General features: G+C 40.0%; 1 protein-coding gene across 3 annotated transcripts in view; it reads right to left on the reverse strand.

Moving 5' to 3' along the window:
* LOC124775813 (E3 ubiquitin-protein ligase RBBP6) overlaps nucleotides 1-27,164 on the reverse strand; it is a 421,473-nt gene that overhangs the window by 146,627 nt on the left and 247,682 nt on the right. For all 3 annotated transcript variants that reach the window (XM_047250645.1, XM_047250646.1, XM_047250643.1), the window contains 2 exons: nucleotides 17,709-17,787; nucleotides 11,765-12,076 (listed from right to left, as the gene is read on the reverse strand). In XM_047250645.1, the coding sequence (XP_047106601.1) occupies nucleotides 11,765-12,076; nucleotides 17,709-17,787 (391 nt within the window). The remainder of the gene's footprint in view (nucleotides 1-11,764; nucleotides 12,077-17,708; nucleotides 17,788-27,164) is intronic.

Here is a 27,164-nt window from a genome sequence, read left to right on the forward strand (position 1 = left end):
TATAAATTAAAATTGAAGTATCTGATGATTCATCAAGTGTGCAATAAAGTGACAGGACACTAATAACAAACTTAAATGGTACCTGGTAAGCACTGCACAAAGAGATCTGAAGCCATGAATAATATGAGAGCTACACACGGAGAATTTAGTAGTATGAGAGCTACACAGGGAACATAGTTCATCATATTCAAAGAGAGTAACTTACAATGAATGGTATACTTGGAGGTATGAAATGCACAGTTGCAGGGAAGAAAATTGTCACCAGAAATGACAGTAGACAGAAAGAGCAGAAAAAAAGGACAGCTGCTGATGTTTTCATATAACACTGACAACATCATGAGAAGTGTATCAGATGTGGTCTATTTTTATTTTAGTCCTATGGGCTCATGTGAGCCAAAGCTACTTGGTTATGGAATGAATCACTACATAATTCACAGAAAATTGACAAGCTTAAAAATAAAAAATAAAGGCTATTAAAAAGACACAAAAAAACTGCAATAGCATATTTGTGGGTCTGCTGACAAGTAATGCTTCCGAACATTTTATGTGAAAACTCTTAAAGCCTTTTAAATAAAACAAACCTTATTAACATTCTACAAGTTTATGCTTCAAGTCTACATATTTGCAGCCCTCTGCTAAGAGAGGGATCTGAACTGTAGTGTATAGCATGACAGTGTGCAACTTAAATACGTTGGTGCATAAGAAACAATGTGCTGTAATCTAGTTTCACACTCAAGAAGTTCATCCATACATGGAGCACCCTCTCCTTCAGCATGACAATGCCAGATCAACAACAACCACTGTAACATCAGTAACAATCCAATACCTTGGTTTCAATGTAATCAATCATTCTCCATACAGTCCTGCCCTCGTCCCATCTGATTTTCATCTGGTTCCAAAACTTAAAGAACAGCTTTGAGGACTTCACTTTGAGTGTAATGACGTGGAACAAGTAGAGGTGAGGTTGTGGCTCCATCAACAAAGTCAAACTCTCTACAAGGTTGGTATTAACAAACTGGTCTCTCATTGCAAGAAAGGTGTTCACTGTCAGAGTGGCTGTGTTGAGAAATACATATGAAAAAAGCAGAATGTTAATGACTGTTTTATTTTAAAACCTTTAAGGTGTCTCACATACCGTCAGATGCATTACTTTTCAGCACATCCTCATACTATAAATGATATGTTTACACATAATGCAGTGAACTATAGTGAGGAGGCTCCTGTCCATAATTAAAGAATAGTGCTGCAAGGAACCCTGTCGACTTACATTTGCAAATTTGTGATTTGTCATGAAATTTTTCAGTTCTGCTATATGTCTATAAACCTACACAATACTGCAAACCTTTCTGTGCAGCAGTTAAAGAAGTGTTTTCAAAGTGCAAATACTTTTTTGGTCTAATGTTGACTGGATGAATGTGGCAGTTACTTATGAATGGATCCACAATATCAACCACAAATCCTATGAGGGAATAGTACATACATAACGATGGCAGAGTTACAATTCTGAGACACTTTATCAGCAGCCTGCATGAAGTTGAAAGGAATCATCCAAATATTTGCCTGAAATATTTTAGGGAGAAGGGAGGCAAAGGAAATGATAACAAAACACTTGATTAAGCAGAACAAGATAAAGTAAAATCACAACAAGCTAGATTCTTCTGCCATAAGTTGAAGAAAATATCCTGTAATCCTCACGTACATAACCCATCTGCACACGTCTTCAACACCAACGTGATTTTTGTATTGAAATACATACTGAATACCACATGTAGTGACACTATCACCCTTGTAGGATATCTGGTAACAGTTGCAAAAAATAACATACCACTCTCCTACGACGGCTACACTGATAGCGCTACTGAGTAAAAACTGCAACAAACAGATTACCTGCACTTCGTATTTGCACAGTTTGAACAGTGCGCTAAATCTGTAATTTTTCATAACTCTTAATGATAATCAAATTAATGATAAACATAAAATTAATAATAAGGCAATAACAGAATCTGTTTAACACTACTGATTAAAAAGTATAAATATTAGCAATCACTCAAAACTTCCCAGAAGAAAGCACTTGAAGATCATAATTCATACACAGTAGACAGGTAGCAGAATAAATCATGAGCCACACATTAAAACTGCAGACTGTTTGTTCTATAGATGGAAAAATAGAGATAAGATCAAATCAGAGGAATTGACAACATGAAGGTGCTGACTTGTAATCAGCAAGTCGAAGCATAGATTCAGAGCTGTGCACCTATGTAAGACAACAATATAATGGAAGGAAACATTCCACGTGGGAAAAATTATATATAAAAACAAAGATGAGGTGACTTACCGAACAAAAGCGCTGGCAGGTCGATAGACACACAAACAAACACAAACACACACACAAAATTCAAGCTTTCGCAACAAACTGTTGCCTCATCAGGAAAGAGGTAAGGAGAGGGGAAGACGAAAGGAAGTGGGTTTTAAAGGAGAGGGTAAGGAGTCATTCCAATCCCGGGAGCGGAAAGACTTACCTTAGGGGGAAAAAAGGACAGGTATACACTCGCACACACGCACATATCCATCCACACATACAGACACAAGCAGACATGTCTGCTTGTGTCTGTATGTGTGGATGGATATGTGCGTGTGTGCGAGTGTATACCTGTCCTTTTTTCCCCCTAAGGTAAGTCTTTCCGCTCCCGGGATTGGAATGACTCCTTACCCTCTCCTTTAAAACCCACTTCCTTTCGTCTTCCCCTCTCCTTACCTCTTTCCTGATGAGGCAACAGTTTGTTGCGAAAGCTTGAATTTTGTGTGTGTGTTTGTGTTTGTTTGTGTGTCTATCGACCTGCCAGCGCTTTTGTTCGGTAAGTCACCTCATCTTTGTTTTTATATATGTAAGACAACAGTTTTAGGTCGGAAGGGAGGGAGGTAGGAAATAGGACCCTCCAGTTATTTGTCTTGCAATAAATGAGAATATCAAATGGCACGTACAAGTGATGTAGTACTTGTGTAGCGCTTTCAATATCATTGCTCATACTAACATTACCGTTGTCACACCTATACTGCTCTGAAACTTAATGACAGTTTTGTTTTCTGTGATCATGTTAACAATTTGCTCTACTAGAAAATAAAAGTTTTCACCTACAATAGAATATTTGTTGTCCAAAATGCTGGTTTCAGTACCTACTGCAAACAGATTTGTTCCTCTTTCACAGCATATCACAGCTGTTTAGTTACATTTAAATCTACACAATACAGACAATATAGCGTACAAATGTCCATCACTAAGAATGGTTTCAATGTTGAACTTAACAAATATTTTCTTGCTGGTTTTACTGAGTGTGTACAGTCCCATTTGTTTTTACAAAACAACCTTATAACCTTCAAAGCCTTGGCCATTATATGTCCAGCTGGTAAAACCATAGCTGGTAGCATGTTTTGCACCCATTTGAAGTGAAGACTGGCAGCTCCTCCATGGCTTTTTCCCTCAGCCACATCTACATAATCAAATTGGAGTTCTTCCTTGCTGTTCCTTATGCTAGGAAAGAGAGAGAAATCACAAGGAACCAGATCAGGTGACTAAGGTACATGGGAAATGGTACTGACACTATTTTTGGCCAAAAGGTGGCTCGCCGAGATGTACATGAACAGGAGGCTTGTCCTGGTAGGAAAACCAATACCCAGTCTGCCACAGATCAAGTCGTATGGTATGAAAAGGATAGATTGCTACTCACCACAGTCCCCATTCCTTTACTACCCGGTGCCCTGCTCATCACTGTCCATGTCACCTCCCTCTATACAAACATCCCCTCTGCCCATGGCCTTACTGCTACTGAACACTACTATTCCAGAAGCCCAACTGGCTACAGAACTACCACTTCCTTCCTGCTTACCATAACCAACTATATCCTCACTCACAATTAATTCTTCTTCAAAGGCACACCTACAAACAAACTAGTTGTGCAGCAACTGACACTTGCGCATTCTATATTAACCCATTCATGGGTCATCTAAAGGAATCCTTCCCAGGCACCCAGTATACCAAACCCCTCACCTGATTCAGATTAGCTGATGACATTATGATCTGGATTAAGGATGAGAACATCTTTGTAAACAATTTCCCAGAATCTCCACAACTTCTCCCTCCTTTCACTTCACTTTGTCCTCCTCAGCCTAACAAGTCACACATTCCTCGATGTGGATCTCCACATCAAGGATTGCTACATCACTAGCTATGTACAGATCGAACCTACAAACCACTCAATATTACATCCACTCCAACAGTTGTCACCCACTCCACACGAGAAGTCTTTTCCACACACCCTTGCCAACCATAGTCATGACAACTGCAGTGAAGAGCAGTCCCTCTCTAAATATGCTAGAACTCTTACTGAGGCCTCTACAGACCAAAATTACACCTTGTCCAGAAACCGATCTCCTGGACTTTTTCTCCCCACTCACCTACCATCACCAACATATCCACTGTAAGGCCACAAAGGAACAACTCCCCCGAGACTGAGTCCCACCTAGGACTGGAAAAAATGTTCTCCAATGTAATCTGAACTACATCTTTTTGTGCCCTGAAATGAGAAATATCCTCCCACAGTGGTATTACACCAGACATCCAAGCTATGCAGTAATTTTCTCTGTCTTGATACAACCCCCACTCCCGCCCCTTGCTGCTTGGCACATACCCCTGCAAAAGACCTAGGTACGAGATCTATCCCAAATAAACTGTCACTACTACTGTCCCATCACAGCTATTCCTACACCACCCTAGCACCCATGAAAGCAGTCCTAATAACTTACCATCACCCATTGTGCCACATTATACATGAGCATGACCGACAAGCTCTCTGTCCATATGGATGACCACACCAAACTGCGGTCAAGAGAGAGCTGCAACACCCAGATGCTGAGCACACTGTGCAACATGATGCACTCGTCTTCAGACTGCTTCACAGCTCGTGCTACCTGGGTTATTCCCATCAAAGAACATCTTTTATGAACTCTCCTTGTTAACATATTCTTCAGTCCCACAAACCCCCTAGTCTCAATCTTCGCTGGCCCCCGTCCTCCACCTGCCTTCATCACCTTCCATGTTCCCACTCAAGCCATACACGTGCGTCATAGTCCACCAGCACACCTGCATAGTACTTTGCCCTCCTCTATATCTCTTCTCTTCTCTCCTCTCCTCTTTGCCTCTCCTTACACACATCCTTTCAAAGCTGTCCACCATCTTGTCCCAATCACATTCTTGCATGCTCCACTGGAAGTACTAGCATATAGTACTCCATCCCCATGTCTTTTCTGTAAACCCACTATGAACCCAGTGGGGATCACAGTCACCTCAGACACGCTCATGACTTAGCATCAGGAGATGATGATGGTTTTGTGTGTGTTTGTTTGTTTGTTTTATGCCTTTGTGAATGTGTGTGTGTGTGTGTGTGTGTGTGTGTGTGTGCGTGTTTTGCGTACGTCTGAGGAAGGACTTAGTCCAATAGCTAAACAATGTCTAGAAATCCTTTATCAGCAACCTATTTGCCATTTTGCCTTCTCTACATCATGGCGAGTAGCAATCTATCCTTTTCACATAGCTGTTATTCAATCTTGGATTTTACATGGTTTAAACTTTATTAACAGGCAGATGTGTTGGAATAAACTTTGAATGCACTATTGTCCTCATAACAATATAAGCATTGTCTTCAAAATCAACTTCGCTCCTTGGGCAATGTGACACTGACATTCACCACTTTCTGTTGTCTGCTTTCACAGTCATAAATCCTAGCATTATGATTTTTCACTAGTAAAGATCTCAAAAACAATTCTGTATCAGCTTGGAATTGTTCTTCCAAAGTACAGGACACTACCCCTCAATTGTTCTTTTTGCTGACTTGTCAGAAGTCTGCAAGAAACGAAGGCAGACTCTCTTCACATTCTTAAATCTGTTAATTTTTGCTGAAGCATGTTCCAAGACAATCCAGTTAACTCCACCTTATGTCCAATGGTCCGTCATTGGTCCTTCAGCAAAAATAAATACATTTCCTCAAAATGTTTCACTGTCTGGGCAGTTGTGGATGTATGGAATAAGTAAAAAAAAAAATTAATCAACATGTTGACATTTTTGACATGAGAAAACCATTTGTACACATTAGTTTTCCCATGGTGTCATCGCTGTAAGCTGTTTTCAACATCAAAACTGTTTATGTAACATTATTCCCAAGCAATAAGTACAGAATCATGGCTGTGCACTGTTCATCAACACCTGCCATCACAATAAATGAGGAGAAAACAACACAGCTATAACGATGGGAAAAAAAATAAATAAACTACAAGCAGAAAAACCATCCTGCATAATGCCAGAGGTAGTACTGAACTAGCAGAGAGTTGTGCGACACACTTGTAGCAAGAAAAATTTCTACCATGCAAGCTTGACCCAGATCACCACTATATTGATGCTGGACAGTGGGTTAATAAAAACACATTGTTGTAACCAAAATTCACGACAGTACCTCACTTTCTATTAAAGGCTGGTGCGTACGCCGTATTAAAATTTCTGTCTGACCAGGACTGAAACCCAGATTTCTCACTTTATGCGAGCGATCACCGTAACCCCTCAAGCTACCTGAGTATGCTTTAGGACAAACCGAATCTCTGTATGTTGTGTCCACGTCCTGCACTCACACAGTAACTGTGGTTCTCAGCGTCTGCTTCTTCACAGATGCATGCATATCCGAAGAACATTACACGGTAGACTGTTAAACATAGACACTGCAAAGAGTATTTACATGCCTACGAAAGGGCTGCAACAATAATAACTTAGTCTCTTCCTGCGTTACAATCACGGCAATTGTGCGAGTCCAGGACGTGGACACACAGTAACATGTGATCAGTCCTCAAAACATGCTCGGATAGCCGAAGTGATTAAGGCGAATGCCTGTGTAAAGTGGGAATTAAGGCGAATGCCTGTGTAAAGTGGGAAATAAAGTTCAAGTCCTCATCTGGCATAAATTTTCACATGTCGCCAATAAACTGTGTGGCTGGAGTCTCATCATATTCACAATTGCGAACATATGTCTTGTATTTCATACAGCTGTAGGTTGCAGTAGTATCTTATTTTGGACGTGCACGCATGTCCAAAAGACTTAAAATTCTGAATCATGAAAACTGCAATGGCTGTTCATGAATAACTTCTTTTTCCGTTACAGTAGAAATTTATGGTAGAATGTAAGTCATTTGGCAGGCACAAACAAAAGACAAGAAACATGCAAGCATTCGGAATCAGTTCTTTCTCGGGCTAGAGCGCGCGCCGCATTCACGCCACACACACACACACACACACACACACACACACACACACACACACACACACACACACAGAGCTGCTGCCTGAAAAATTCATAATATCTTACAAAACTGTAAGCAAAGTCTCATGCTAGAGCATTTATTATTTATTTTATGGACACCACAGATTGTTCATTATACAACAATTATACAACAATTTACTAAGTTTCATCAAGTTTCATGCTTAATTTTTCTCCTCATCCTGTCAGTGTCATGTTCCTCATTCATAATGCATCTCCACATTCTCACAGATATGCCCCAAGCAGTAGTTTTTCAAATTAATAGACATGTTTTACATCGTCTTCAGTGTTCACACACACACACACACACACACACACACACACACACACACATATATATATATATATATATATATATATACTCTATCTGATCAATGTTTTCTGAATGGTGTTAAATAACCTGTATGAGTAGAAAGATGTTTACAACACTAAGCTGATTCTACCCATTCCTTCACAGTATGAAAGTAGCACATAGCTATTGTGTCCCCTGGACATCAGTTATCAAAGAACTAAGAAAATACTAGTAGCTTCAAAAGGGAAAGGAAATGATAAGACACTTTGACATAAAAGTTTGAACTACTACTTTTTTTTGTTGTAAAACAATTTCCTTGAAGTTGTGAACAAAAATTAAGAATGAACAATGTGACATGTTGAAACTGTGTCAGGCCCCAGGGCTCAAGAGCACTGCACATGCTTTCGAAATGAATTGAAAACTTCTCCAAGCTTCTCCACAAGACAAAAATCCTGGTCCACAATATCTCCCTCCCTCCTCCCCCCCCCCCCTCCCCACCCCAAGTGGTTCCTTACGCCAACTGATACAAACCTGTTTTTTGAGCTCTGATCACAACAAAATGCGTGGAATCCAGAGTGGTCAGCTCTTTTTCACAGTCAAAATTTAATGCAATGTCAAATGTATCACAGTCTTTCGTAGCCTAAGGGGGCCACTATTTCACAGTAGGTGATATGCTGATCCTCTTCATTTATGTGAGGACAGCAACGATGTATTTTGTTTGACCTATAAAAAATTCTCTGCAGACTAATATGAGCACAACAAAATTCTGCAAACAAACTGTAAACAATAATTTCTGAAGGTGACGTATTGTATTGTATTGTATTGTATGGAACCAGGGACCTAGAAACGAAGGAGAGGCTTTGTCCCTGCCACAGCCCTCAGTGGTTCACAACCCCACAACAGGCCACACAACAGTCCACTCACCTCATTGCCGTCCCACACCGAACCCAGGGTTATTGTGCTGTTTGGCCCCCAATGGACCCCCCCTGGGAAGGTCTCACACCAGACGAGTGAAACCCCAGTGTTTGCATGGTAGAGTACTTATGGTGTACACATATGTGGAGAAAGTGTTTGCACAGAAATCGCCAACATACTGTAGCTGAGGCAGAATAGGACCTCTACACTAATCTGCAGGGTGGATTCGTGTTGGGGCCAAGCGCACCTTCCTGCCCGGAAAGCAGTGCGTTAGAGCGCATGGCTAACCGGGTGGGTACAAGGTGACTAATTACTAAAAGTTGAACGAAGTACTATGAGGCATTGTTGTTACATTAGGCTTCAATGAAAATCACAAAAATCATCCAAAGAAATCTTTCATGAGAAATTTCTATTTTCTTCAAAAGTTTTTTTAAAAAAACTCATTGTAAACAAACTATTCTGCCAATTTCTGATCTGTCACTGTTTTAACAAATTTTAAAATACAACAGCAGTGTAGATCGCAATGTGTCCTCTAGCAATTTTTTCCCCCTGAAATCATAAAATTCAGTCCTTTAACGTATTTGCAAGCTGGTATTTCATGCTTCAAATGCATATTTTATGGCCATTTGCCTCACAAGAGAAACAAAATTGTGGCTTGGTCACTAAAATAAAAATCTGTGTGGCATTGGCTTCCCCCGTGCCGTGCTAGATGTCTGTGCAAAGATGAAACTGAAGCTCTTGGTCCTAGGGAATCAATATTGGCAACAAATGTGTCCAGTTTGGTTTCAAGGTACAGAGTGAGTAGAATGTCCCAAGTCACTGCCTGTCGTATTTGCAGTTAGCAATTTGTGCATTCAATGAAATCTTCAGGTTAGGCAAACATTTCTTGTACCTGATACAGCTCCTCTGCTGATATATTTTCTTCTTCTCTTAGCTTTTCTACACACTTAAGAAGTTCATCTTTCTTAGGTAGTTGTGCCACCCATTTTTAATACATGTTTTTTTTTTTCCTTTGCTTTTCAACCTCTTTTTTCCACAGTTGTAGTCAGTAGTTGTAAAGTTTTATAGGTTAGTACCATCTTTTGTGACTATAATAACGGCCTCATTAAGATCTTATGCATTTCATTTTTTATTTTAAGCATTTAAAAAAACACACAGCAAAACACATATGGTCTTAAAAAGACTTTTATTACGGTCGTAAAAGACAAATTAAACTGTATAACTTGTTTTCTTCAGTTGGCACTTTAGTCCATTATATGGTAAGAAACCGTCCCATAACTGTAACAACTGGTGCAGCTAATTTAACAAAGCAAATTACACATACAACTCTTGTGTCATGTTCTTGTTCTTACCCTACTCTCACCAGTGGCGTACTTCACGAGTATAGTACAGTGTGAATTAGGAACATAAAAACCTGAATAGTTCTTTATCAATTGATCTACATCTTTTAGATTACACTCTTTATTGTTGTTGGAGGTACTTACAGAGAATACTCATGCTTTGTTTACTTTCATCTCAGATAGACTCACTTGAGTGTAATAGCAGAAAAACCTTTTGACTCAACTCAACACAAAGAAATATCGCAAGAATGGAATTCAAGAGATTTATACACCAAATAATGATGCAATAAAATGATAATGCAAAATGCAAGACTGACAGGATTTTAGGAAAAGTGTGGACAAAAAGGAAGTACAGATTAAAAATAATAAAAACAGATTCAAAGAACAACAAAAACAAAGGGGGAAAAACATCTTAACCTAAATATTATTATTGTTCGTGACAGTACACTATATTCTTTGCACTGTGATGTCTACACATGATGTGTACTTACTGATCCTTTATCTATGAATTGCTTTTGTACCTCAATTGTCATCATGCCACTACAATACTAATTTAATCTAACGATACCATACTCTCATCTGTATGCTGAGATCTGCATACAAAAAAAGGGGGGGGGGGGCTATCAGATCCAGGTTAGCTAATACAGAAAGTGCATTCATTCCAAGTGTGGCTTAGCTCCCTGTACTGCATGTGTCGCACTGTACTAGACTAGATAAAGTTGAAACTAAAATTTCTGAGCTACAGCACACGAATTCAAGGATCATGCTCACTGAAATCTCTATCTTAGCGTGAGCAACACAGACTGAAAAGTGTGGTGTTCCACAAAACTAGGATGTTATCTGGGCTCCCTGAACAATATGAATTTCTGATGATATCCATCTACACATGCAAAGACAATGGCAGTTTCCTGACAGTCAGGATACTGTACAAGGCAAGAGAAGAAACAACTTAGAGAATGGAAGAGGGATCACCTACAAAACGCGGCATGGTGCAATACTATCACACATAATACTCCAGTGGAACCAGTTCAAAAAGAGGAAATGCATCTAGGTAACATATACTGATGTGTACAACAGAAGCAACAAAAATTGTTTGAAAAAAGAAGCACTGCACACCACACATTGTGTTTACTATCAGAGTAGCAGTCAGTACTTTGAAAATGGAAAAACAGATTTCACACCACACTTAGTACTTATACCTAATTTTGGGAATAAAGGACAAACCCAATAACTATGGCAGTTATGTGCATGCTTGTATTCAGTTACTTACTTTCCCCATAATTTGAGTACATTTGTTGGAAGTAAAATTATCATATCTGAAATACCAATTCAAATGCAGTAACGAATTACCACTAAAAACAACGTCGTGTGACTAGGGCCTCCCGTCGGGTAGACCGTTCGCCTGGTGCAAGTCTTTTGATTTGACGCCACTTCGACGACTTGCGTGTTGATGGGAATGAAATGATGATTAGGACAACACAACACTCAGTCCCTGAGTGGAGAAAATCTCCAACCCAGCTGGAAATCGGACCCGGACCCTTATGATTAACATTCTGCCGCACTGACCACTCAGCTACCGGGGGCAGACACGAATTACCACTTACCCCTGCTAGTTCAATGTTAAGCAAATAGTTGTACATCCAAGCTTAGCATAAGATTAAAGCTGAAAAGGGAAAGTGGTATAAAGTTTGAACTGAGGCAACAGCATGATAACTTAGTTGGTCACTTTTTACAGCTGTCCTACCACAACTTGATGATTAAGAAGAATGTCCTGTAACTCTTTTGTTCATTTCATGCATTATTTAAAAAAATGGATTTCGTAATTTATTATAGCTACATTTCTTACAATTTTTAGCACCTACCTGCTTATTGTAAATGATCGTGACCTGGTGCGTGATCGCGTTCTCGTCCTTGTTCTTGTTCTTGTCCTCGACCTTTTTCTGGGTGTCCTTGAACGTGGGGTCCGAGATCGTGGTGTCCTAGAGCGTGGACTGTGTGGAGTACGTGAATGCGAACGTGATCTCGTATAGCTGCGTGTGCTGGTACTACGAGATCTTGGTGTGAAACTGCGAGATCGAGAACGAGATGGTCGCCTTGTCTTCCGCAGCTTCCTATCCCTGTCATCTTTTTCTCTTAACATGCGCTCAAATGCTTCCAGAGGGTCCTCTATAGCTCTGTAATGAAAAAAGTATTAACGAATTATTTCTGGCACACCTTAGTAAGAAATAATGTTCCTCCCAAGACATACCAGTGAAAAAAATATAAAAAGTTTTTTTACTGGAATAATACCTTCAACAGCTCTCAGGTTGCACTCACCGTCTTGTTTGCAGTAGATTATTAAAAATCAACCAACTCGCATAAAAAATGTGACAGTTTAAAAAAAATTAATGAAATAAAATACTGGATAACAGAACCTCATAGAAAAAAGGTTGATGCCACAATGACAAATTAGCGATATGTTTGTGCCCAGACATGTGCTCTTATAGTTCCAAGAAAATATCTTATGCATTATCATAGGATCACGACACTCATACTATTGCTTTTCTCCTCATAGTGCAATATTAAATTTGCTTACTAGTACTTCCATTTTCACTCAGTAAATGACAATGGAAGTTATTTTAGTAGCCAATCGATTATCACCAAAACAATGTAACAATATGTGCGAGTACGACACATAAACAATATGCTGATGCTAGACACGATATACGAGACAGAGTCGGGGTGTTTTAATTCTTATACTGAAAAAATGAAGTTAGGAATTAGTTTCAGGTAGACACCAGCGAATCTGGTAATACACGGAAATCCCTGCACCACAGTATAATAGGACATTGCTAGAAGATCCAAAACAAAATGACACAACATACTGATAGAGAGGAATATTCTGTCGTAGTTAATTTTCATCAGCAGCAGAAACGTTGCAGCGGTGTCAGGCCAGTCTAGACAACTTCTTTAGGCATATGAATTGGCTTGACATTGTGTGCCGGACAGAGACTCGAACTTGGGACCTTTGCCTTTCGTGGCCAATTGTTCTACCACCTGAGCTACACAAGTACAACTCACGACCCATCCTAACAGATTCAATTGTGCCAGTACTTTATCTGCTACCTTCCAAACTTCCCTGAAGCTCTTCTGCGAACATTGCAGAACTAGCACTCCTGGAAGAAAGGATATTGCAGACACATGGCTTAGCCACAACCTGGGGGATGTTCAAGGATGAAATTTTCACTCTGCAATGGAGTGTGCGCTGATATGAAACTTCCTGGCAGATTAAGGTAGGAGATGAGATACTGACAGAATTGAATCTGTGAGGACCAGGCATCAGCTGTGCTTGGGTATCTCAGTCAGTAGAGCACTTGCCTGCAAAAGCAATAAAAACTTTGAGGTTCGCCGACGACATTGTAATTCTGTCAGAGACAGCAAAGGACTTGGAAGAGCAGTTGAATGGAATGGATGGTGTCTTGAAGGGAGGACGTAAGACAGATCAACAAAATCAAAAGAAGGGCAATGAAATGTAGTCGAATTAAGTCGGGTGATGCTGAGGGAATTAGATTAGGAAATGAGACACTTAAAGTAGTAAAGGAGTTTTGCTATTTGGGGAGCAAAATAACTGATGATGGTCGAAGTAGAGAGGATATAAAATATAGACTGGCAATGGCAAGGAAAGCATTTCTGAAAGAGAGAAATTTGTTAACATCGAGTATAGATTTAAGTGTCAGGGAGTCATTTCTGAAAGTATTTGTATGGAGTGTGGCCATGTATGGAAGTGAAACATGGGCGATAAATAGTTTGGGCAAGAAGAGAATAGAAGCTTTCGAAATGTGGTGCTACAGAAGAACGCTAAAGATTAGATGGGTAGATCACATAACTAATGAGGAGGTATTGAATAGAATTGGGGGGGAAGAGAAGCTTGTGGCACAACTTGACTAGAAGAAGAGATCGGTTGGTAGGACATGTTCTGAGGCATCAAGGGATCACAAATTTAGCATTGGAGGTCAGCGTGGAGGGTTAAAATCGTAGAGGGAGACCAAGAGATGAATACACTAAGCAGATTCAGAAGAATGTAGGTTGCAGTAAGTACTGGGAGATGATGAAGCTTGCACAGGATAGAGTAGCATGGAGAGCTGCATCAAACCAGTCTCAGGACTGAAGACAACAACAACAACAACAACAACAACAACAACAACATGTCTTTCCAGGCAGAAAGGACACAAGGTACGATTGAACTGTTTCCTGTCCCAATTGTGAATACTGGCACTGTTATTTTGTTGATAATACAACGTTATTTTAAGACAACTCATGTAAGAAGTGTTAGTTTAAAATGTTATGATAATTGATCTCAATTATATCCACAATTCAGAAAATCAGGGCACCCTTTACAGTATTTAAGACAGGCATTAGAATAAGGTTAACTTCCCTACAAAATTGGTATCATTATAGAAATTCTTAAATTGGTTACAATTTAATAAAAAGTAATCACCAATGCTGTTAAAGCATAACTTTGCTGGACTTTTCATGTGCATAGTTCATGTGACTCTAGCAGCTGAAGGTCACAGCAAAATGACGTAAGTTAAAAGCTGTGACCTGTCACTCAAGAGCTACCAGTTAAAAGCAGATTAGAGAAGGATTGAGTAAAAATAGGTTGTATGTTTCAACTTTATCTTCTTCCTCAACAGTGTGCTTATGAAGTGCTGGGGGGTGGTGTGGCCACTATTAGCTTTCTCTTTCTGTTCCATTCCTATGTGCTGTAGCGACCAAAAGTAGTATATCACATTCCCCTCCATTGTTTAAAGCCATCCAAACTGCAACTATGCTGTTAATAGATTGGCATAACCCACTCACTTTCAGTTTTCGGTTTTTCTTGTTACATTCCTTTAGTATGAGGTTGTGGAGACTTGCTTGTACCACAGGCTGCATACTCCTTACTGTGACTACGTATTGGCCACAAGTTCTAAAATATCGTGCCATGAGACAAGTTTTTATTCCAAATTAGAATCCCCCTGTCCCAATATCAATTAGACTGGGCTCAAAAAACTAATTTCTGCAAGGGCTCACTCTCTTCACTTCAAGAGGGAATGAAAGATCTGTTGGATTGGAGGTATGGTCCATGTCAGTTGTAACAGATCAGAATTTTTGTATCAGTTTACACACTCAAGAAGTAAGATAAGTCAAGCAGAAGGATGTGATTTGTGTCATTTCATTGTAACTAAAGTCTATGTTGATGAATATGTCTTAGAAAAACTCTGTACTGTGTCCAGCCATGCAACTATTCATACAGAGACAGCAAACACCATCCACGCATCACTGCCTGGCAGCAGAGCTCAGGTGCGCCAGAGATCATCATGGGTGAGCTGGCCCCTAGAAGAGCAACCAATGTCTAAGAGATCCTCTAGTTTCATTGTCACAAAATAATGGCTGTGTCCTCAATTTATCTGAATTAATGGTTCAATTATGGTGCTGAAGGAGTCTCGAGTCATTCCCTATTGAGGAGCTAAGGAGGTTGTGAGCTTGAATCACTGAGTCAACATACATGTTACTACATGTGAGTCAGGAAATGTTTATGAACGTTGTGATCAATACATAACTGTCAGTGAGGAATTTTCCATGATTTTGTCGAAAATGAATAGGAAGTTGTTCTTGGACTGAGTTGTGCTTGAAATGCAAGGTTTGAAGAATGCAGTAACTGATCTAGGGCATGGTGAGTATAATCACTTTCCAAATCTTGTTGGCATCTACAGGCTTAGTCAAGAGTGGCTTGTATGCTGTGTCAATGTTCGATTGTAGAATTCAAGAGTCTTTAAAATACGATGATTCTAAAGTTCTGACTTCAGTGATTTAGTCTGAAGTGGCCCGTGTTGTGTTGCCCGCGGCATAAATGGAGTGCTGCGTGAATGTTTTAACAGGTCTAAAAATGTAGACACTCATCTACTGCAATTCTTCCACACTGCACAACAACTACATACCTGAACAAACTGCAGTCTTTCTAGAGCTATGTCCTTTGCATCATTGCAGATGCCAGCTGATACATGTCATACATACATACTGGGGACCTATTAGGTGACCGACCACCTTCAAACACACTCTGGTTGTATAAAAAGTAGTGGCAACACCATTCTAACTTATGCAAGACTTTATTGATAGAAGTTCACCATATTATATGCCACCAATATAATCGTCCTCCATCTTGATTACCTTCCCCCACACTGATGGAAGGTGTTGTACACCTCTGTGCATCCATCTCTGTCACTGTCTCGCAAGTTCTGCCCTTTCTTTTGTTTTGTAGTGTAATGTATGCTATAAAGAGGTTCTTTCATTCTGGCAAACAGGTCGTAATTGCACAGACTCATATCGGGTGCATACAATGGTTATTCCAATATTTTCCACACTCACATATACAGCGAGTTCCTGCAATGGGTTCAACATATGGCACTGTACATTGTCATCTAGAATGATGAGATGCAGTGCTAGAATATGCTGCCGCTTTCTACTCAGTGCGGGACAAAGCTAATGTCACAAGAAATTGCAGTAGTAAGCTGCAGTGACTGACTGCCCCTGTGATACAACAACATGATGCAGAATTATAGTATTAACCAATGGATATCATAAGCCACAATACTGCATCCCATCATCCTCCAAGACAATGCACAACGCCACACACCAAACCCTGTGCAAGAGTGCCTGCATATGTGAGGGTGGGAGATCCTGGAACAATCACCATATTCACCCGATATGAGCCCGTGTGATTACAACCTGTTTGCCAAAATCAAGGAACCTCTTTGTGCATGCACTACAACACAAGAGAAGACTCATTCATGCCATAGGGCAGAACGTGCAAGACAACAACAAAGATGGACGCACTGACAATGTGTGACAGCGTCCACCTGTAAGGGGGAAGGTGGTCAAGCTGTAGGGCTATTACATTCAGGGCACATGATATGGTGAATGTATATCAATGAAGTCTGTTATGAATTAGTGCTGACAGTATTTTTTATCTAACTCATGTACATAACGAATGAGTCTGAAAACTTATATGGGAAGGCCTCCACTTCATCCTACCATTTCATTCATCAATTGTAAACACATTATCCGGACACTTCAGTTAAGGGACCTATATCTACATGCAATAGACAATTAAGGCTGTAACAGATTGCTGACAAAAAACATATAGGCATACGATCTTTTAGATACATAAACACCACCATTTTTTCCTTTAATCACTGAAGCCATGCTGGGAGTCAGAAAGACAAAACCCTATGGCACTTCCAAAAAAATTGACACTGAAACATATACTTAGACAAAATTTGTTGTTTGCACATGAGAAGCTATGTGAAGTACAGTCATCCTCTCACTGATGTGAACTACAGTCCAGTCACTTAATTCCTGTTGTAAGCATGCCTTTTTCCTTCATAAAACTTAGTTTCTACATCATATTTCTCCAGGTTTCCATTTGTCTTTGCACTGCTGCTTTCACATAGATGCTATTACTTGGCTTAATACTCCAATTATTGTTCCATACCACTGTTTAACTAATATGCATGATGTGCTAGTAACTTTATTACCACCTCCATAAAAACAATGACAGAAAATAATTGGAACTTACACTTATCACATTACTTTTTCCTTAATTAAAATAATATTACCATGGCTGTTTGGTGTGAACAGAAAACACTACCACACTGTTTACAGCAAGAGAAGAACATTCAACTGATGGTAGGAACACATTTTCACGCAAAAATACATTTATAAATAGCACAAATTGTGATACTTGATTCTGTCAAGAAGACAAAAATTGAAATAAACCTTACTTACCCTGCCTGGTTGCCATTATGAACATTTCTTCCTAAACCTGGGGGTGGTGGCTGGTGGTGTAGGTGGCCTCCACGATAGCCTGTTAAGAGAACAAAGAGATGGTCGTCAAATCCATTATATTAAAATTTATCCAAGTTGTAGGGAATAAACTGAGATCAGTGACTGTAAATTTATGAAATATGTATGTTTTAATGCTTCCGTCACATTTTACTAACAATTATTAGCATGGTGCATTTGGGCAGCATGCTGCCATCACAAGATGCAGGCTATTACTTGTGCATTAATCTGAAGTGTGGCGAGGATTATTTGCTGGTTGTGTCAGTGACATTCTGAATTGAAACTTAACCCTATACAGAAACATTCAGTCATTTTAGTGTATACCTTAAGTAAGTTGTCCGTTAAAATAATTTCATTGATGCCTGTGCTGACATATTTGCTGGCAGTAGTAAACACATCATCATTAGTTAACACTTTCTCATTCAGGTGTATACACTCCAAACAGTCTAGACTACAAAGACAAACTTATTTCAATTGTTAAGATTGTACAAACAATGAAAATACAATATTTTTAAAGAAGCATATTTAAGTCATGGCATATACATTAACTAGTATGCCAAGGCCTATACACACAGTGAAAAAGACTCAATAAAAAATCAGCAGCTAATTATACAAATTAAAGACCTCCAACATCCCCCCATTCAGACCAGTTAGTATTATGCAACATTAAAAACCTCAACATAAAAATACCCATCCCAGAATCTGAAAAATTCTGGGTGTGATGGTGGAATGACAGCTGCGTAGTGCTGGAATGGGAACAGGAAAAGGGCTGGATGGGTGAGAGCAGTGACTAATGGACGGTTACAGGAACGTAGGATGTATTGCAGGGAAAGTTCCCACCTGCGCAATTCAGAAAAGGTGGGAAGGATTCATATGGCACAGGCTGTGAAGCAGTCACTGAAGTGAAGAATTTTATGTTTCGTTGCTTGCTCGGCAATAGGGTGGTCCACTTGTTACTTGGCCACAGTTCGTCAGTGGCCATTCATGTGGACAGACAGATTGATGGTTGTCATGACCACATAGAATACAGCACAGTGGTTGCAGCTTAGCTTGTAGGTTACATGACTGGTTTCACAGGTAGCCCTGTCTTTGATGGGTAAGGTGATGTTTGTGACTGGACTAGAGTAGGTGGTGGTGGTGGTGGTGGTGGTAGGACATATGGAACACTTCTTGAATCTAGGTCTATTACAGGGATATGGGCCATGAGGTAAGGGGTTGGAGGCAGGAGTTGTGTAAGGATGGACAAGTATATTGTGTAGGTTCAGTAGACAGCGGAATACCGCTGTGGGAGGGGTGGGAAGGATAATGGGCATAATGCTTCTCTTTCCAGGGCACGACAAGAGGTAGTCGAAACTCTGGCGGAGAATGTAATTCAGCTGCTCCGGTCCTGGATGGTACCAGGTTACAAGAGGAAAGCTTCTCTGTGGCCGGACAGTGGGACTTTGGGAGATGGTGGGAGACTGGAAAGACAAGAAATGGGAATTTGTTTCTGTACAAGGTTGGGAAGATAATCATCATGTGTGAAGGCTTCCGTGAGATTCTCACTATATTTCGAGAGATGCAACAACAACCACAGGTAGCTGTACAGAAGGAACTTCTGGGTATGGAACAGGTGGCAGCTGCCGAAGTGGAGCTACTGCTGGTGGTTAGTAGGTTAGTAGGTCGAGGTTATTAGTAGGTCGAGGTTAACATCTAGGAAGGTGGATTGTTGGGTTGAGTAGGACCAGGTGAAGCAAATGGGGGAGAAGTAGTTGAGGTTCTGGAGGAATGTGGATAGGGTGTCCTCACCCTCGATCCAGATCGCAAAGATGTCATCGATGAATCTGAACCAGGTGATGGGTTTAGGATTGTGTGTTTTTAGGAAGGATTCTTCTAGATGGCCCATGAATAGGTTAGCATAGGATGGTGCCATGGGGGTGCCCACAGCCGTACCCCGGATTTGTTTGTAGGCAATTCCTCCAAAGGAGAAGTAATTGTGGGTGAGGATATAGTTGGTTGTGGCAACTAGGAAGAAGGTTGTTGGTTTGGAATCCGTCAAGCATTGGGAAAGCTAGTGTTCAATAGCAGTAAGGCCATGTGCATTAGGATTGTCAGTGTAAAGGAAGGTGGCATCAATAGTGATGAGCAGGGCACCGTATGGTAAAGGGACAGGAACTGCAGAAAGTCGGTGGAGGAAATGGTTGGTATCTTTTATAAAGGAGGGTAGGTTCCGGGTAATAGGTTGAAGGTGTTGGTCTGTGGAAGCAGAGTGTCTCTAAGTGGGGGCACAGTAACCGGCCATTATGGGGCATCCTTGGTGGTTGGGTTTATAGACTTTTAGGAAGCATGTAGTAGGTAGGACTAGAGGGAGTGGTAGGGATGAGCAGAGAGATGGACTCTGGGGAGAGGTTCTAGGCTAGACCTAAGGATTTGAGTAGTGGCTGGAGATGCTGTTCGATTTCTGGAATGGGGTCGCTGAAGCAAGTTTTCTAGGTGGAAGTATCTGACAGCTGGCAGAATCCTTCTGCCAGGTAATGTCTGTGGTTCAAAACAACAGTGGTGGAGCCTTTGTCTGCAGGTAGGATTATGTCAGGATCAGTTTTTAGATGGTGGACTGTGGTTCTTTCTGTGGCTGTAAGAGTACTTTGCATGTTGAGGAAGTTGGGAAATAATGGTGAGGCAAGGTTGGAGGATCAGAAATTTTGGAAAGTTAACGGGAGGTGATTCGGGGGTGTGGGGGGGAATCACAGTTGGATGGAGGAGTGAACAGAGTTAGACGGGGTTCAATATTGGTCTTTGGTTGAGTCTGACTGGTAGAGTTGGTGCCGAAATAGTATTTCCACTGTAGGGACTGGGAGAAGTAGAGAAGGTCTTTAACAATTCATGTATGATTGCATCTGGAGGTGGGGCAATATAAGAGGCCTTTGGGAAGGACTGATATTTCTGTGGGGCTGAGACTTCTGAAGGAAGGGTTCACGAGTGTGTTAGGGGTCTGTTTAGGTTCTGGATTCTTTGTGGTGGTGGGAGGAAGTTTTGGAGTGTGGGGTAAGTGTAGTAGGTCTGCGAGATTAGATCAGATTAGTTTTTCATTCCATAGATCCAGATACGTGCTGAGGAGATCCTCGTGGATGTGGAACATGTCTTTTTTTTTCTTTTTTTTTTTTTTTTTGAGCTGAAATAACAATACTAATAGTATGAATATATACAATACATCATTTGTTTCTATTAAAAAAATTCGTCAATGGAGCAGAAGGAGTTGGCCACTAGTAAGTATTTCAGGCTCCTTTTAAACTGATCTTTATTTGTAACTAAATTTTTTATGTTTGCTGGCAAATTATTGAAGATGAATGTTCCTGAGAAGTGGACCCCTTTTTTTTAACTAAAGTAAGTGCTTTTAAGCCCTTGTGCAGATCATTTTTGTTCCTGTTACTGTATGTATGAACTGAGCTGTTTGTTGGAAAAAGAGATATATTATTTAGGACAAATTTCATTACGGAGTAAATATACTGAGAGGCAGTAGTTAGTATACCCAGTTCTTTGAAGAGGTTTCCACAGGAAATCCGTGAATTTACTCCACAAATAATACGTATTACATGCTTTTGGACTCTGAAAACTTTTGTTTGACTTGAAGAGTTATCCCAAAATATTATGCCATATGACATTATGGAATGAAAGTAGGCAAAGTATGCAAGCTTTTTCATTTTTATGTCGCCTATGTCAGCTAACACTCGAATTGCAAATACAGATTTTTTAAGGTGTTTCTGCAGTTCTGTGGTGTGCTCCTCCCAACTGAATTTATTATCAAGTTGTGATCCCAGGAATTTAAGACTGTCAACCTCTTCTATCTGCTCTTCTTACTTTATGCATAAGCTGGGTGGAAACCTCTTACAGGTTCTGAATTGCGTATAGTGAGTCTTTTCGAAGTTTAATGTCAGTGAGTTGGCTTTAAACCATTTATTAACACCCATGAAAATATCATTAGCAGATCTATCTAGAACTACACTCGACATACTATTTATTGTAATACTTGTGTCATCTGCAAATAAAACAAACTCTGCTTCTGGCAGTGTAACTGATGATAGATCATTAATGTACACAAGAAAAAGCAATGGCCCTAAGGTGGATCCTTGTGGGACACTACATGTAATTTCTTCCCATTCTGATGATGACTGATGACTTAATTCACTAGTCCCTTGCACTGACACCCTTTGTTTCCAGTTAGCGAGGTATGACTTTAACCATTTTGCAGCACTGCCCATGACACCATAGAATTCTAATTTATTTAAAAGGATGTTGTGGTTCACACAATCAAATGCCTCTGACAAATCACAGAAAATACCTGCTGTTTGTAATTTGTTATTTAATGAAATAAGTACATTTTCACTGTAGGTGTATATAGCCTTCTCGATATCAGGACCCTTCAGAAATCCAAACTGTGTTCTTGATAATATGTTATTTGTGGTCAGATGGTTGAGAAGCTGCCTGTACATTACTTTTTCTAAAATTTTTGGGCTGCTGGCAAAAGTGAAATCAGTCTGTAGTTTGATGGTATCTCTTTATCCCCTTTCTTGAATAGAGGCTTAACATCTGCATATTTTAGCCAGTCAGGAAATGTCCCAGTTATAATTGACTGGTTACACAAGTAACTTAGAATTGTACTAAACTCAAAAGAACATGCCTTAATTAACTTTGTTGATATTTCATTGTAACCACTAGAATGCTTTGTTTTAAAGATTTTATTATGGAAGTTATTTCTTTTGGTGAAGTGAGTGACATATTCATGTACCTGAATTTATTTGTAAAGGCTAGTTTCAGATATTCAAGGGCATTATTTACTGATACTGACAATCCCATTCTATCAGTAACAGATATAAAATACTTGGTAAATAGATTTGCCACACTATGCCCATTGGTTACTAATCTGTCATCTACCCTTAATGCTATTTGCTCCTCTTCCTTTCGGGTTCTACCAGTCTCCTCTTTCACTATATCCCATATTGTTTTTATTTTGTTCCCAGACATTGCTATCTTCTTCTCGTAGTGCATTTGTTTAGATGCATGAATTACTTTTTTTAATATTTTACAGTACTCCTTGTATTTAGCTAAATCATCAGCCTTGGAGCTATTCTTGGTCGACAGATACATTTTCCTTTTTGTCTTGCAGGAAATCTTTATTCCTTAGTACTCCATGGTTTTATTATAGACTTCTGTTTAATTTGAGCAACTTTTAGAGGAAAACAGTTTTCAAACATGGTACTGACATTGTTCATGAATGTGTTATATTTTTCATTCATGTCATAAGCACTATTAACATCTTTCCAGTTCATATCTTTGAGCAGTTTTCTAAAACATTCAATTTTTGGTTGATTGACTACTCTCCTGTACTCTGATTTAGCAGTCTTGATAATCTCCTTAGAATTTACATCTAAAACAAGGAGCTGCACATCATGATCTGATAGTCCATTTATTACAGGTTTTACGATATGATTTTGTTCCTTCGATTTGTGTACAAAAATTTTATCAATGGCTGTCCTTGAGGATTTAATGATCCTAGTTGGAAAGTTTACAGTGTGAGTTAGATTGAAAGACAACATTACTAACTGCAGTAAATGTTTACTGGAAGATTGCATTAGAAAATCTGTATTAAAGTCACCAGGAATCAAAATTTCTTTGTTTCTTCCTGTTAAATAACCCAAAAGAGCTTCTAGATGATTTATGAATAGATTATAATTTCCTGCAGGTGCTCGGTAAATAGTTACTATTATATAGGATCTGTTATGGAACTCTAATTATGTTGCACATGCTTGTAGACGCTGCTCTAAACAGAATTTATTAATGTCAATGTTCTTAAATTTATGGCAAATTTTAATAAATGTGGCAACTCCTCCTCCATCTATATCTACTCTGCAGAAGTAGGAAGCTAGCTTAAATCCTGACATGTCTAACATATCTATACCAGTGGTCACTTTATGTTCAGAGAGGCAGATTATGTCAATTTGGTTAGATGAACTCATTTCATCAATACAAATGAGTAGTTCATCAACTTTATTTCTGAGTCCCGGAATGTTCTGGTGTAACAAAGATAACTGATACTGCATACTAACGGGATTATAACGGCTTTGGCGAAGATGAACTGGCAGTTTCTGATTACTTTGTGTTAAACACTGTTTAAATGGAGGCTGTACGCTAAAATATGACTCCTCTTCATCTGTTTTCTCAAACTGAGCCTGTCTGCCATTCTCTCTTAAAACTCGTTTTCTTTCCCCCTTCCCTATCCTAAAAAAGGCATCCCTCTGACACCTGTGACCACTGGTATTTTACCACTTGTGACAGTGTCCCTCCTTAAGTTTTCTGCAATCAACCCAGACAGTTTTCCCTTCCCTTTCCTATAGAGGTGAAGGCCATGCCTACTGTAGTCCCACCTATCGATAGCATCCACAGGAGTCAAACCAATATGGGACCCTATATCCGTCCTAAGCAGCCACCCCAACTCCAAGTTCACCCTCCCGACGGAAGAGTTCAAATGAGGCCGATCATGGCATCTCAACATAGATACAAATCCCACACTCGTATGCTTCGTTGCTGAAGCTATTTTCAAGAGGTCACTCTCTATGGAATACTCAGAGTCTCTGTCAATGCTATTTCCTGGACCACCCACTATAACCACGGCATCCTCCTTTGTGAAATCCTTGCATAAATAACCTACATCCTCTGTTACCTGACCCAGATCTGCACTAGGCTTGAAAAAGTTTGTGACCTGGTACTCTGGACCTAGATTTTCCTGCAGTACTTGGCCAACACCTCTACCATGTGAGTTACCTAACAATAGAACTTACTTTCTCTTTCCAAATTTCCCTACCTTTTTCAAGTCCTTGAAAGTTTGTTGTGCCCTTTCTACAGCTTCAGCTACATGAGGCTCATCTGATTCTGACTGAGGCAACAGGTCAAATCTGTCTTCAAGATTTATGACAAAGCTGTCTGATGCTCTCATTTGCCTGTTCCCCCTATTACCTGTTGCCTCTTCCCACCTCTGTTCACCCTTCTCCCTCTCTAACCTGTCCAGATCCTCCCATGCCTTGTCTAAGTCAGCTTGAAGAGCTGCAATTTTCCCTTCCTGTTCCAGTATTTTCCTATCTCTACTGCATATCCTACAATACCACTGGTGAGCCTCATTTATGTCCTCATTTCCCAAGCCACTACATTTGCCGCAATGAAGGAAACTACAGCACCCATCACACCACACCCCAGAACTAACAATCCTACGGCATGTCACACACTTCTTACTCATGATAAAACAGAAATCGTGTAAACTGATTTAAGTACTGACTAAAACATAAACAAAGGACCCTAGAAACTATTCAGGCAGATATAAATAAATTGAAAGAGTACTGAGTAAAAAACACTGGTGATTACATATAAGTTAAGTCACTGTTTACTTACAATACGCGCGTGTGAAATTAAGCCTAAAATCAATGCTATAGGCGCAAGAAGGAAAATAAACTTCTTACCCCATTTAATGGTTTCCGATGATGATGATGATGATGATGATGATGATGATAACAATGGTTTTGGTGCCGATTCCAATGACAGTGAAGGAGAACTGGATGGAACTGCGCCACTGACATTGTAAATTGGCGAGTGTAAACGTATACAGAATTAATTCCTTTTCTCTCTGCAATTGGGTAGGCTATGTAAGTTTTGCTTTATTTCTTTCTACGAGTGTGGAAAGCGTGTTATTTGGTATGCTTAGATTTGCATTATTATACGATGTTTTACATGCAGCTACTTTTCATAGATATTGTCATTAACTTCAGGTTATTTCCCGGTTTAATATACTATAAAACGCTTAGTCTCCGTCGTCGTCCTCTCCATAGTTAGAAAAATGTACTTTGTTGCACTTACATATAAATGTTGATTGTAGCTTACATTTACAAAACGTACTTCAGAGTTGTGGGTGTGTGCGGTGGCAGCTATTGCAACCTCGCAATCGCAGTGTGGCCAACCACACGCGAGCTGTCAAGTGACATGTTTCACTAGCCCGGGTATATATGGCTGAACCTAAAACGTCACCACAACAGCACACACACAATATTCATACTGTAAACCGAAGACAGAACTAATTCGCTGAGTGTCTATCACAACAGGAGCACATGCATCAAGTATTAATGCAAGAAGACACTGTAAACAGGAAACTGTCAAAATACCTGAAGTATCTATGCAGGAGAGTCAACACGAGAACTATAATAAACACATTAATTTGTACACTTTGAAGAAGCCATCTTCCAGTTTGGGTTAAAATCATAGTAGCATGTCACACAAAAACACCCTTGGAACTGCTGCAGAGCTGGCCAACATGATACAATAATGTCACTATGAACCAGTACTGTGGTGGTAGCATGCAACAGTGCCTCGTGATCAACAGTGACGTGAGCAGATTATGATCATCTGTCAGACGACTTGAGTGTTCTGGCTGGTCAAATTTGTGACCTGTTGGCATGGCACAGGTACAGGAAAGACAGAGGTCATTACGACATAAGATCTTGCAGATATTCCAAACCGAACCCATCAGTTCTCAGGGGAATAGAGCAGTCATCCACAACATGTTTTCTCCAGAAATTTGGGCAGCAGGAGCCCAAGTGCATCTCACCTTGCACCTATCTAAATGGCAGCAGTAGTCAGATATAGATGCATCCAACTGCCTAACAGTATCTCAGCATTTTTATATTAGCGACCAGAAGACCGAATAGAAATTTTAACATTGGGTCGGATTTGTGCACGAACTTTCCTGTATAATTGCTGGCCACCTTCCTTGTTCTGCCTTTCTGCTGCTAACAACTCATACATAGCCGTTTACAGATGGAACAAATTGAGCTGGACTTGGAGGGGTCTCATACCTTCAACTGGAATTGTTTTGTTGCAGGTGTCACAGAGCCTATAATCAGAGCTGACTTTCTAGCATATTGCCATATGTTACCTGATGTAGCAAATGCATGGCTCGGCAATAGTGTCACCAGACATTTTGCTGCTGGATTACGATGCAGTGCAGTGATCCATAAATGCTAAGCTAGTGCAGTCACTTGACCGGCCACAACCCGACCAAACAGCATGCCACAGGACGTATGCCACAATACTATGCATTTTATCAAACTACCAAACTGCTACCAGTTTCATGCCTTCCTAAATGTTTAGCTCTAAATTGTCTTGCACTCGTTCAGGGAAAGTTTAACCCAGTGCTCAGGGAAGCTACTATTCATCCCTCAATCCTTGGTCTCCAGCCCCCCATCTTGCATCCAAAATGGGTGGCACATGACACATAGTTAAATTATGTGCACGGACTCCACAGTGTATGGGGATGACAATATATAACACGTTAATAGACAAAAACATATTAAATACGAAGCCAGAAATTAAAAAAAACAA

The sequence above is a fragment of the Schistocerca piceifrons genome, chromosome 2 (genome assembly GCF_021461385.2).
Source record: "Schistocerca piceifrons isolate TAMUIC-IGC-003096 chromosome 2, iqSchPice1.1, whole genome shotgun sequence".
NCBI lineage: Eukaryota > Metazoa > Arthropoda > Insecta > Orthoptera > Acrididae > Schistocerca > Schistocerca piceifrons.